This window comes from Nycticebus coucang, chromosome 17, assembly GCF_027406575.1.
Source record: "Nycticebus coucang isolate mNycCou1 chromosome 17, mNycCou1.pri, whole genome shotgun sequence".
Classification (NCBI taxonomy): domain Eukaryota; kingdom Metazoa; phylum Chordata; class Mammalia; order Primates; family Lorisidae; genus Nycticebus; species Nycticebus coucang.
The window spans coordinates 18257610-18271059 of NC_069796.1; the positions used below are offsets into that span (position 1 = coordinate 18257610).

Here is a 13450-nt window from a genome sequence, read left to right on the forward strand (position 1 = left end):
AAGTCTGGTTTATTATTTCATCTTGGCCAAAAGCCAGAAGTCTATTTCTTTTATTGGTAAATTTTTGTGTGGTTTTGTTTTTAACTTTCAGCTTTTACCTGTCATGATAGTGGAGCCACAGTTTTAGCATATGCTCCAAAACATCAACTACTAATATCAGGAGGCAGAAAAGGTTTTACATGTGTATTTGACCTTCACCAACGGCAACAGAGGCAGCTTTTCCAGAGCCATGATTCACCCGTTAAAGCCATTGCTATTGATCCAACTGAAGAGTACTTTGTTACAGGATCAGCTGAAGGCAGCGTAAAGGTAAATACATATCTACAAAATGAAAGAACCTTCAGAAGCCTTAGGTCTTTAGTCATATTGATGACACTAGTCTATTTAAATGTAATAATAGTAGTGCTACAAAGATTTAATTGATATTTAATCTTTCGATGAATAATACTTAAAAATTTTCTATTTTTCAATTATTTTTAAACATGCTTAACTCATGCTAAAGAACTTTAATTTTCCATGGATATGAACATATTTCAGACATTAGAATTAGTCTTGACTCCATAATCAGAGTTATGTGATTTGCTGTATTTAATTTTCAGGTGCTGAGAAATGTACTGACATTTTCTTTTATCTCACCTTGCTCCCCATTTTTTCATATATAATGTCATTACCGAGCCACTTGGTGCCTAATTCTAGAATTCTAACTGTATCTCGATGAACCCTGCCTATAGCAATCCTTTTGCTAAAACTTGGAGGGGCTGTTTTAAATGTTAAACATCTTGTTAAAAAACATTAAGTAGTTTATTAAAAAATTATTTATCTATTTATTTATTTTTGGAGACAGAGTCTCACTTTGTCACCCTTAATCACTTAAGCGATTTTCTTGCCTCAGCTTCCCAAGTAGCTGGGCCTACCAGAACACCTGGCTACTTTTTTTTTTTTTTTAAGAGACAAGATCTTGGGCGGCGCCTGCGGCTCAGTGAGCAGGGCGCCGGCCCCATATGCCGAGGGTGGCGGGTTCAAACCCAGCCCCGGCCAAACTACAACAAAAAAATAGCCGGGCGTTGTGGCGGGCGCCTGTAGTCCCAGCTGCTCTGGAGGCTGAGGCAAGAGAATCGCGTAAGCCCAAGAGTTAGAGGTTGCTGTGAGCCGTGTGACGCCACGGCACTCTACCTGAGGGCGGTACAGTGAGACTCTGTCTCTACAAAAAAAAAAAAAAAAAAAAAAAGAGACAAGATCTTGCTCTTGCTCAGGGTGGTCTCATACTCGAACTCAAGCTTAAGCAATCCACCCTACCCGCCTCATCCTCCCAGAGTGCTGGAATTATAGGCATGAGCCACCATGCCTGGCCTATTGAAAATTTAGATTGTTGGGTCCCATGCCAGAATTATTCAATTGTGAAATCCAAGATAGAGGAATTTACATTTTTATAACATGTACCTAGTGATTTTGCTGGAATGTCCTTTGGCCCTGTTTAGAAATGGATAAATCAGTTTAGACCAGCCCCTAAATTACTGTAATGGTCATCAACCCTCTTCTTAATGGGTTTGGTTTCCTGGAATTCGTTAATTTAAGCAATAGTGAGCATGTTTGGTATAATAAGATAGACTTCATTAGAAACAGCAAATTGTTTTCATAATTTTCAGCCAGAAAAAAAAAAATAGAGTTGTAGGATTTTTTTTTTTTTTTTTTTTTTTTTGAGACACCCTTGGTAGAGTGTCTTGGCATCATAGCTCATAGCAACCTCTAACTCTTGGGCTTTAAGCATTTCTCTTGCCTCAGCCTCCCAAGTAGCTGGGACTACAGGCGCCGGCCACAAGGCCTGGCTATTTTTTGTTGCAGTTGTCATTGTTGTTTAGCAGGCCCCAGCTGGGTTTGAACCATCCAGCCTCACTGTATGTGGCCAGCACCCTAACCACTGAGCTACAGGTGCCAAGCCAAATTGTAAGATTTTGAAAAGGCTTTTTCTTTTGCAGTTTTTGGCCAGGTCTGGGTTTGATCCTGCCACCTCCGGGATATGGGGCTGGCACCCTACTCCTTTGGGCCACAGACACTGCCCCTAAAAAGGCTTTTCTTTTTCTTTCTTTTTTTTTTTTTTTTTTGTTTTTGGCTGGGGCTAGGTTTGAACCCGCCACCTCTGGCATATGGGACCAGCGCCCTACTCCTTGAGCCACGGCACTGCCCTAAAAAGGCTTTTCTTAAAAATCAAATGTATATACCAATGGAATTACTTTCCTTTAGCTTGAAGCTAGTTTCTGATTTGGATTGCCTTCAGTGTAGAATAAGTCATAGTTTTAGATTAGTTCTTTAGTTTGTGCTCTGATCATGAAGTTTATTGTTTAATCAAGTAGAAAGAAAGATTTGAAAATATGCAAAGCCATAATTTAACAAATCATGTGCAGGGTAGTATGAATTAATAACTTTTCTTCAGAGTAGAGAAAGGGTAGGGTGCCAGCACTTGTGGCTCAGTGGGTAGGGTGCCAGCCCCATATACCAAGGGTGGCGGGTTCAAACCTGGCCCTGACCAAAATGCAACAAGAAAATAGCCAGATGTTATGGCGGGTTCCTGTAGTGCAGCCACTTGGGAAGCTGAGGCAAGAGAATCACCTAAGCCCAAGAGCTAGAGGTTGCTGTGAGCTGTGACATCATGGCACTCTACCAAGGGTGACAAAGTAAGACTGTCTCTAAATAAATAAATATAAAAATCTGAATAAAATCAGGAAATAAATTGGTTTCTCTAAACTTAAAATGGATGTCCTGAAAATTACATTGATTTGGGTTCTTCACATTAGTGAAGATGGTTATAATTTGCTTTAGAAACAGTTACCTTTATTTTGATAAGGGCTAAAATGTCCTGAAGTTTTAATAATTGACTGTATCTTGTAATTAAAACATAGTTTTACCTGCTCTGAGGGCCTCTAGGTACCAGGTACTTCCCTCTTTTTAGCTGTTCTGACCCTCTGGTGAGCATGCAGTATTACAGAGAGGAGATTACCCCACTGTACAACCACGCAGCAGAAGCTCTACTGAAAGACAGGAAACACTGATTGTAGGCTCGGGGCCCTTAGCTCAGTGAGTAGGGCGCCGGGGTTCAAGCCTGGCCCAGGCCTGCTAAACAACAATGACAACTGCAACAAAAAAATAGCCAGGAGTTCTGGCAGGCGCCTATAGTCCCAGCTGCTTGGGAGACTAAAGCAAGAAAATCACTTAAGCCCGAGTTGGAGGTTGCTGTGAGCTGTGACACCACCACACTCTACCAAGGGTGACATGTTGAGACTCTGTCTCCAAAAAAAGAAAAAGCAAACACTGATTGTAAACCCTATAATATTACAAGTTTCTGTAGCATTGTGCACTTAACCTCCTTGCACCTACCTTGTCTTTTACCGGATGGATTTTTAAGCATATAATATCAAAGCCATTGGTAAATTGCAATGCCCTCCACAGAATCTAGGTGTTACCAATCCTAGGCCTACACAAATTTTTCTCCATCTTTGTTTTGGAAATTGCTTATCTGTACAGGAAGGAAGACTTACAATTTTCATTTGGATTCATAAGGTAATTATTAACCATAATTTTCATTTTGTTGTAATATCTTTCAGATTTGGAGTCTCTCTACCTTTGGTCTTCTCCATACTTTTATCAATGAACATGCTCGTCAGTCCATTTTTAGGAATATTGGAACTGGAGTGATGCAAATTGAAACAGGGCCAGCAAATCACATTTTCTCTTGTGGAGCTGATGGAACAATGAAAATGAGAATACTGCCAGATCAGTTTAGCCCCTTAAATGAAGTGTTGAAAAATGATGTGAAATTCATGCTATAACATTTTCATGAATAAGATGTATAATTTATTACCTATATGGAAGTAGCCAACAGATATATTGTACAGTGATCACTCTCTATGCCACAAATAAGCTAATGCTTTCTTGTTTTCCTGTTTACTTCATAGAGCTTTACCCTTGATGCACTGATGCCTTAAAAATTAATAAGGTCATTCAGAATTAGATTATATTGCCTAAAGTAGAATGTGTAAGTAAGGCTGTTATAATCTGTATGTATAGTGTGTTATAGTATGTCATAGTGTTAAAGGAGTTTTGTTTCCTTATTGTTGATAAACTCTTCTGCAGATATTTCTGCATGAACTTCTTTTACAGTAAAAATACTCTTTTTTTTTTTAAGGGCAGTTGCACATAATTCTCATCACTTAATTCTCCACACTTTTACTTCTCTTAATTAATGATAGATTGACCTTTGGGTAAGTACCCATAAAATAATGAACATCTCCATTAAAGCTATCATTGGGACTTAAGTGATAAATGAGCCAAAGGGCTCATGTAGTTTTTTTTATCAGTTTCCCCTGGAGCACAAGTTATGTGTATGTATACGTGTGTGTATGTGGGTGGGTGTGTACACATCTATATCTTACACATCTTATTTGAACTTAGTTTGTGTACATGTAAGCAAAAACAAGTCTTTTCATGTGTTTTTGTGCCATAACAAATACTGCCACCAGAATAACTTTTTTTACAACCTTTTTTCATGTTTTTTAATTTTTCAATTCCCATCCTAATTTTCAAATAAATTTTAAGACTTCCAAGATTATTATTTTTAAGTTTGTGTTGAGTCAAATAAGTCTTAGTAGGCAATAAAGGTTCTGTGTTGGCATAAGTAAGACACTTAAAAGTTTGTGACTTTGTTAAAAGAGTTTTGAGCATCAAACATTTAAATTTTATTTTATCTTTCTAATTTTTAGGTGTTTTTATTCTCAAAATTCTGAAAACCTTATAGCAGTGTTTTTAGAAACAAATGTGAAAACCATCAGATCAACTAGATAGTATTTACGAATGTAAAATACCCCCAGAAGTACCATAAATAGAAAATAAACTCAACCTTATATTTTATTATTTTTGCCAAAATATATTATTTTATTATAAAATATGACCAAAATATTAAGACTGCACAATGCTTTTAACTTAAATGTGCTTAACCCTATTTCTGTCTGTTTTGTGCTATACCTTTTCCGATTCAGAATTATAGAAAACTTGATAAGAACTTGATCTTAACCAATAAGACTGCAGGCAGATGGGACTAAGTGTATATGGGACAATTATTATGTATACTATTTAGCTTAAATTTATTTTGTTTAATAGAAAATATAAGAACATTTTTATGTAATAGAATATGGACAACTATTATCTTGGAAATTAAAGAGTCAAATAAAGCATAGAAATGAAGGGCTGGTAAATTGAATTTTGTAATGTCCTCAGGATACTTTTATCTTAAAAGTATATTGTTAAAGATTTTGTAAATTGTATTTAAATAATTTTAAATGTGTTGAGCAAGTTGCAGTGAAAACACTGTCAATATGTAGACAGTTTATACATGCACATAACCTGTACTTATAAATTTGTGCAATAACCATATGTGACTGTTTTGCCATGGAGATATCTGTGACAGCATTGCAAACAATATTATTGTTTGATGTAGCTAAGTTATTTTTCAGTAATTTCTTCACAAATCAATTTTCAAAAGACTTTAAACACTTTCAATGAGATAGAAAATTTACTATATAACAAAAGGCATTGTAGATGAACAATTAAGTATTTTAATTGAGGGTTTATGTGGATAACCATAAATTATGTAAGCTCATATGTATTTACATCCAGAGTCATAATATTTTAAATAAACAATCATGCAGAGAACTTTTTTTGGCATGCTATTGTTTTAAGTAATATTTTGCCAATTTAGTTGACCTGAAATATATCACATTTTAAAATGGAGAATTTCTGTATTTGTAGTTGGTTAATATAGGGAATATTGAATAACTTTCCGAATAATCCTGTTCTTCCTTTTCTGCAGTCTTTTTAACTTAATGGGTAAGCATCATTCAAGAAAGGTGGGAATAAAAATAGCTGAAGTGTGTATATAAGTATAAAATGATGTACATAATGTGTAAAATTTCATCATCTGCATCAATGGGAGTGGATACATCAAAATATATTTTTAAAATTGTGTGTTTTCTGAGCATGTGGCTTTGTGATATAAAAATTCACAACATAGCAAGTTTCCTTTTCTAAAATACAGAATTTTTCTTAACTAGAACCATGGGACAGTCACTCCATCCTTCTTTCTTGCTCTCTGCCCTTGCCTTCCCTTTTTTTTTTTCTTTTGTTTATCTTAATCAAATTAGTGTACAAGTTGAAATTTGGTACCTGTATATATTGTTTGGTGGTGATGTCTGGTCTGTTGTACTCATCACCCAAATAGTCTGTAATGTTATAGCCCATAGGTAATTTTTCATTCCTCACTCCCTTTTACTCTCCCCTCTTTTGAGTCACCAGCATCCATTATATCACTCCGTGTGTCTTTCCATAGTCCTAGTTTAGCTCCCATTTATAAGGACAACATGCAGCATTTATTTTTCTGTTCATGAATTAATTCACTTGTATAAAAACCTTTCTTTTAAAGAAAATTGCAGGGGCGTCGTCTGTGGCTCAATGGGTAGGACGCTGACCCCATATACCAAGGGTGGCGGGTTCAAACTGCAACAAAAAATAGCTGGGCGTGTGGTGGATGCCTGTAGTCCCAGCTACTTGGGAGGCTGAGGCAAGAGAATCGCCTAAGCCCGGAGTTCAAGGTTGCTGTGAGCTGTGATGCCACGGCACTATACCGAGGGTGATAAAGAGAGATTGTCTCTACAAAAAAAATAAATAAATAAATAATAATAAAATTGCAGAAATTTCTTGCATTGTCATCAGGAATTAAAACACAATATAAGGGTACATATGTAAAGAAAAGAAAAGCCTTTTAGGATGGGAATGATCTTTTTAACAAAAAAAATTTTTTTTTTTTTTTTTTGGAAAGAGTGTCTCACTCTGTCACCCTGGGTAGAGTGCCATGGTGTCATAGCCCACAGCAACCTCAAACTGTTGGGCTCAAGCAATCCTCTTGCCTCAGCTTCCTGAGTAGCTGAGACAATAGATGCCTGGCTACTCTCTTCTATTTTTTAAGTAATAATGGGGTCTCACTTTTGCTCATGCTGGTCTGACTCCTGAGCTCAGGCGATCCACCGGCCTAGGCCTTCCAGAGTACTAAGATTACTGCTGTGAGCTACCGCACCTGGCCAGAAATCTAAATGTTAATCAGGTAAATAGTTTAATAAATTACACTATATCCATATAATAGAATATACTCTTACCATTAAAAAGAATGTTAAATTTATATCTGTTGACTTTAAAAGAAGTTGATGAGAAAAACAAACTACAAAGCAGAAAGTATAATGCCCCATATTGTTTGGGGGTATTTTTAGTACTGTACGTATATATGAACAAAATATATGTGAAAAACACATAAAAATTTAACATGAGGGAAGGGGAAAAGGGGGTAATATTTTTCTAAACTCCTTTAAACCCCACTCCGTAAAGTAATATCAAAGATAGTTTTGTTGAGTATGTAAAAGCTTTATACCAAATAGAACTAATGACTTTGAGAGCTGCTGTGTTGAGTAAAATGGTCTAGTGTGAGGAATATTTCTTTTTGAATTGTTGAGGGTTTTTTCCCTTAAAGTGTATCCTTTTTTTTTTTTTTTTTTTTTTTTAAGATGGTTTTGCTCTGTTGCCCATGCTAGAGTGTAGTGGTATGGTCAGGGCTCACTATAACCTGGAACTCCAGGGATCAAACAGTCCTCCAGACTCAGTCTCCTGTGTAGCAGGGGGCTCCAGGCACACATCACTATAGCCAGCTAACTTAAAAAAAATTTTTTTTGTAGAGACAGGGTCTCATGATGTTGCTGAGGCTGGTTTGACCCACTTGGCCTCAAGCAATCCTCCCACCTCAGCCTCCCAAAGTGCTGGGATTGCAAGCATAAGGTACCATGCCAGCCAAAATGTTACTCTTTGGAGTACTTAGGAAAAAAGTTGAACACAGATTATTTAAAAATGCTTGTTAGTACTTTATAAATGTACATTTTAATACAGTTATTCTTTTTCTGTAGAGACAGAGTCTCACTTTATGGCCCTTGGTAGAGTGCCATGGCCTCACCCAGCTCACAGCAACCTCCAACTCCTGGGTTTAAGCGATTCTCTTGCCTCAGCCTCCCGAGTAGCTGGGACCACAGGCGCCCACCACAACGCCCGGCTATTTTTTGGTTGCAGTTTGGCCGGGGCCGGGTTTGAACCCACCACCCTCGGTACATGGGGCCGGCGCCTTACCGACTGAGCCACAGGCGCCGCCCTAGTACAGTTATTCTTAAAGCTCAAGCTGCTTTTGAGCTTTTCAAGACTATTTTTTGCCCTTATACTTGGCTGTCTCCTGCATGTAAAGGTCTATATAATTTAGGGAGCTAATGCCGAGTTAGGGTTTCACATTGTTTTATGGGCTCTTTGGAAGAACAACACCTTTAAGTTCTCCCAAGGCAAGCACAGATGAGTGGTAGAAGTATTGTGACAACACATTTCTCTCCACAGTGGAAAAATGCTTTACTCGTGGACAGTTGATTGTCTATTCAATGTATAGATACGAGCTATGTGACAGAACTCAACCAGTACAGTGTATTTTGACCTTGGACACGTGTAAGTAAGTTTCATAATACTTTGGGATCTACTCTTCAGCATTATTTCTGGAATTGCAGCATATTCTTTTTCAAAGCCATACCTTTTTTTAGTTTATTGTCTAGCATATAAGCAAAGCATCCAGTTAAAAATGCTTAAAATAGCATCCAGTTGTGTGTATTGGGGCTTTTTGTTTTGTTTCCATATTCTACAGAAAATGCTTCAAATTACTGTGGACATTCATACACGAATATAAAACTAAGCACACTTCAGTATTTCAACTGGATTTTAAGGTCTTACAGAGCCTCTTCTAATGAGAACCTTTATAGGGAAAGAAAAATAACCCATCTTTACTTCTCCACAAAGATCACAGTGCCCCATCTGGAGTACACATTAGCGAAAGCTTCATGTGCAGATGAGTGGAACCCCACAAATGAGGGATCTTTTATGAGAATGTAAATCCACAAGAGGACATGCCTAGCAAGTGACGGGAGCCCTAGATTTTGGTCCCTTTATCGTATGGTACATAAATTACAGAACCATTCGCCATTGCCCTACACCTCATAGAAGTCTATCTTGTAGAAGAATGACAGTTACCTGAATGTCAACTATTTCACAAATCTCTTTAAAAGAAAATCAGATCATACCTAAACATATATTAGATGACAATGATATATTTTAAATTATATATAAGTTAGGAAATAAACATGTAAAAACCCCCCAAAACCTACATTAGGGCAGAAAATGTTTATGAATAACTTACATAGAAGAGTGCAGAAGGATTCTACTGGCAGTGACAAAATATGAAAATATGAGTTCAGAAGGAAATGGTCTCATTCTGAATGGTGAAATATAAGAAGTTATAACGGGGGTGGCGCCTGTGGCTCAAAGGGGTAGGGCGCCGGCCCCATATGCCGGAGGTGGTGGGTTCAAACCCATCCCTGGCCAAAAACTGCAAAAAGCAATAAAAAATAAAAATAAGTTATAACTGGCCACTGAAGAATAGAAAGTAAGGACTTGGCTGTTGCACATCAGTGCTCACAGCCCTTTTGGCACCATGGACCAGTATGGGAGACAATTTTTCAATGGATGTGGGTGGGGGAAGAGCTCAGGTGGTGATGCTGGGTGTGAGCACTGGGGAGGGACTGTAAATATAGATGAAGCTGCTTCACTTGCTCACCCTGATTGCTGTTGCTCACCTCCACTGGTTCCTAAGTGTCGTGGAAGACAGTTTTTCCCCACAGTCGGGGAGGTGGCCTGGCCCCTAACAGGCCATGAACTGGTACCCATCTGTAGATCAGGTACTAGGGACCCCAGTTGTACATAATCAAGATGTGAAAATGTCAGAGAATTAGTTTGAGGTGGGGTATTTGGGGAGGACCTCATATACTTTTGAGACTTATTGCTGAAGGGCCAAAAGGAAATATATGAAAGTAGGAGTCGTGTTTAATAAGATCAAAGAATCTAAAAAAAAGACTTCTCCCCCAAAGGTGCATATTTTTGAAGGAAATTGTTCTTTACAAGTAAAACACTCTGCTTCTGAACTAAAATAGTAAATCCATATTCTTCCTGCACCATCCAGAGGATTGTTTGCTATTATAATTTCATGTGTGGGGTTAATAGTACACATGAAAAAAAATCCTCCATACAATTTTACTATTAAAAAAAATTTTTTTTGAACACATAGACTCACTCCAAAGAACAATGTCATGAAACAGAGGAAAACAGTAATTCAAAACATTCCAACTTGAGTTAAATGTTAATTGAAATAGCAAATACATTCATGAAATAACCTAGGAATTGGGAATTCAAAGACTTGAGGAATAGACTGTAGGAAAATGTGGGACAGGACCTGCATGAACTCAAGAATAAAATTGATGAGAAAAGCAAAAGTATCTCGTAAATCAAGGCTAAATTAGAAAAAAGCAGAGATATAGCTGTAAGTACATGTTTAATAGGATAATAAGTAAAGAAGCCAAAACAAAAAAAAAGTATAGTGAATTCTTCCAAAATTCTTTTATGGAGCCAGTATTACCATGATAAGAAATGTCCAGATGTTACCAGGTAAGGACAAAACCCCAACAGATTGGGAGAAGATGTTCACAAACCATTTATCCAGCAAAGAACTAACATTCAGAATATACAAGTAAATCAAACAGCAAAAACATAATCTGATTTAAATGGGCAAATGAACTGAAAAGGCATCTCTCAAAAGAAGACATACAAATGGCCAACAGATATAAATATGAAAAATCTTCAACATCACTAATCATCAGGGAAATGCAAATCAAAACCACACTGAGTTACCTCAAGTTAGAATGTCTACTACTAACAAGACAAAAAATAAATGCTGGCTGTATGTGGAGAAAATGGAACTCTTAGACACTATTGGTGGGAACGTAAATTCTAGCCATTGTGGAAAACAGTATGGAAGTTTCTCAAACACAAAAAACAGAACTAACACACAATCTGGCAATCCCGCTACTGAGTATTTATCCAAAGGAAAGACAATCAGTATGTCAGAGACTTCTGCATACCCATAGCTAAGATATGGGACCATCCTAAGTGTATTGAAAAGATAAATGGGTGGGATGTTCCAAGTGCAGTGGTATTTACACCTAATTGATCACAATCAGTTACAGATTTCTTTGTGGTCCTTCTCCACTTGCACTGCTTCACTTGACTTACCCTTAAAAAAAAGAGATAGAGGGTGGCGGGTTCAAGTCAGCCAAACTGCAACAAAAAATAACCGGGCGTTGTGGCGGGCACCGTAGTCCCAGCTACTTGGGAGGCTGAGGCAAGACAATCTCCTAAGCCCAAGATCTGGAGGTTGCTGTAAGCTGTCATGCCATTGGCACTCTACCAAGGGCAATAAAGTGAGATTCTGTCTCTAAAAAAAAAAAGAGGGGCAGTGCCTGTGGCTCAAAGAGGTAAGGCGCCGGCCCCATATGCCATATGCCGGAGGTGGCGGGTTCAAACCCAGCCTGGGCCAAAAACTGCAAAAAAAAAGAGATGAATGGATAAAGAAAATGTTATACACAACACACAATGGAATATTATTTCTCCTTTTAAGAAAACTCCAAAATTCTGTCATTCATGATGACGTAAATGGAGAAAATTGTTAAGTGAAGTAAACCAGACCCAAAAAGACAAATGCCACTTATTTTTCTTTACGTGTGGAAGCTAGAAAAGTTTATCTCATAGAAGTAAAGAGTAGAATAGCGGGGGCAGGAAAGATGGGGGCAGGAAGGATAGCCAAACCCTGGCTAATGGCTACAAAAAATAAAGCAGGGTAAGAACCAATTCAAGGCCAAGTGCAGTGGCTCACACCTGTAATCCTAGCACTCTGGGAGGCCCAGAAGTGTGAATTGCTTGAGCTTAGGCATTCAAGACCAACCTGAGCAAGAAAGAGACCTCCTCCCCTCCATCCACTATAAATAGAAAAATTATCTGGGCATTGTGGCAGGCACCCGTACTCCCAGCTACTTAGGAGGCTGAGGCAAGAGGATGGCTTGAGTCTAAGAGTTTGAGGTTGCTGTGAGGTATAATGCCACAGCACTCTACCCAGGACTGCAGAGTAAGACCCCTTCTCTAAAAATTAGCCGAGCATTGTGTTGGGCACCTGTAGTCCCAGCTACTTGGGAGCCTGAGGCCAAAGGATAGCTCGAGTCCAAGAATTTGAGTGCCACAGCACTCTACCCAGGGCAACAGAGTGAGACTCTGTCTCAAAGAAATTAAAAATTAAATTAAAAAGAAAAACTATACTCATTATGTCACTCATATGGTTACTTTAAGGACAATATTAGATGTTATGATAATGCTCCAAACAATAAATCGGATAGAAAAGATAGAGTTGACACATTAGGCAATCGCATCCAAAATAATTTTGGCAGATGGTGAAGTTATAGCCATACTCTGACTCAAGAATTTTCATGGGGGAGGGGAAGAGGGATTGGTGTGCTCCCACTTAATGGGCACAATGTACGGGTATGTGGCACACCTTCTGGGTGTGGGACACAACTACAATAGGCACCCTACCTAACAAATGCAAACATTGTAACCAAATTGTACCTTCACATTAATCTGAAGTAAATAAAAATAAAATATTCATAAGGGAATCCTGAACCCAACTTGCGCCAAGCACAGAGACATGATGAATCAGGTCTGGTTTCTATGCTTAAGGGATCATCTTGGCCTGGAGGCTGATGATCCCTTGGGGAAAAGAAGTTGCCAAAGAGGAGGGTCAGCAAGGCTTTCAGACAGAGGTGACCCTTGAACCCGGTAATGCGACAACATCTAGTAATCCCTCAAATTTGAAATAAACTGAAGCAGCTGAATGAAGAGGGAAGAGGATTCTAGACTGTGGACACCAGATCTGGCAGCTGCTCAGAGGAGACCCAGCCTCAAGTTCATTCATTCAGCAAGTATTTTTTGAGCCCATCACACAGAGCTCCAAGGCTGTGGGGACCCATTGTGAGGAGTATGAAGACAACTACAGGATATTCCAGAGAGGACAGAGTTCTCAGGGAAGTGCCTGAGTTAAACCTGAAGACTTGTGGGAGTTTCTGTTTGTGGGACATGGTCATGACCTGTGTGGCACACTAGGGGTTCAGAGGTGCCTGCAGGCACCCTGCCTCTGTTGTGGAGGAGATGATTCTGAACGCTCAGTGCTACCAAAGAAGCTGGGTCTCTGGAGACCATCCTGGGCCTCTGGGAAAGCCACACCACCTTGGCCGTGCCTGCCCCTGCCCTTGTACTCCTGCCCTGACCCTGTCCTGCTTGGCAGCCTTGGTCTGTGTCATTAGCGGTCTTAATGTACCAGAGGTAGACACCCAGGTGCCCTCCACCCAGGCCCAGAGTGAGGGGAAGGACATCATTTAAAAAACAGAGGCAGTAATTT

General features: G+C 38.8%; 1 protein-coding gene across 4 annotated transcripts in view; it reads left to right on the forward strand.

Annotated features, from left to right (window-relative positions):
* Positions 1–5707, forward strand: part of DMXL1 (Dmx like 1) — a 193181-nt gene extending 187474 nt beyond the window's left edge. For all 4 annotated transcript variants that reach the window (XM_053566527.1, XM_053566526.1, XM_053566528.1 and 1 more), the window contains 2 exons: positions 92–309; positions 3600–5707. In XM_053566527.1, coding sequence (XP_053422502.1) covers positions 92–309; positions 3600–3824 — 443 coding nt within the window. In that variant the 3' untranslated portion in view covers positions 3825–5707. The remainder of the gene's footprint in view (positions 1–91; positions 310–3599) is intronic.
* The last annotated feature ends 7743 nt before the right edge of the window (positions 5708–13450 follow it).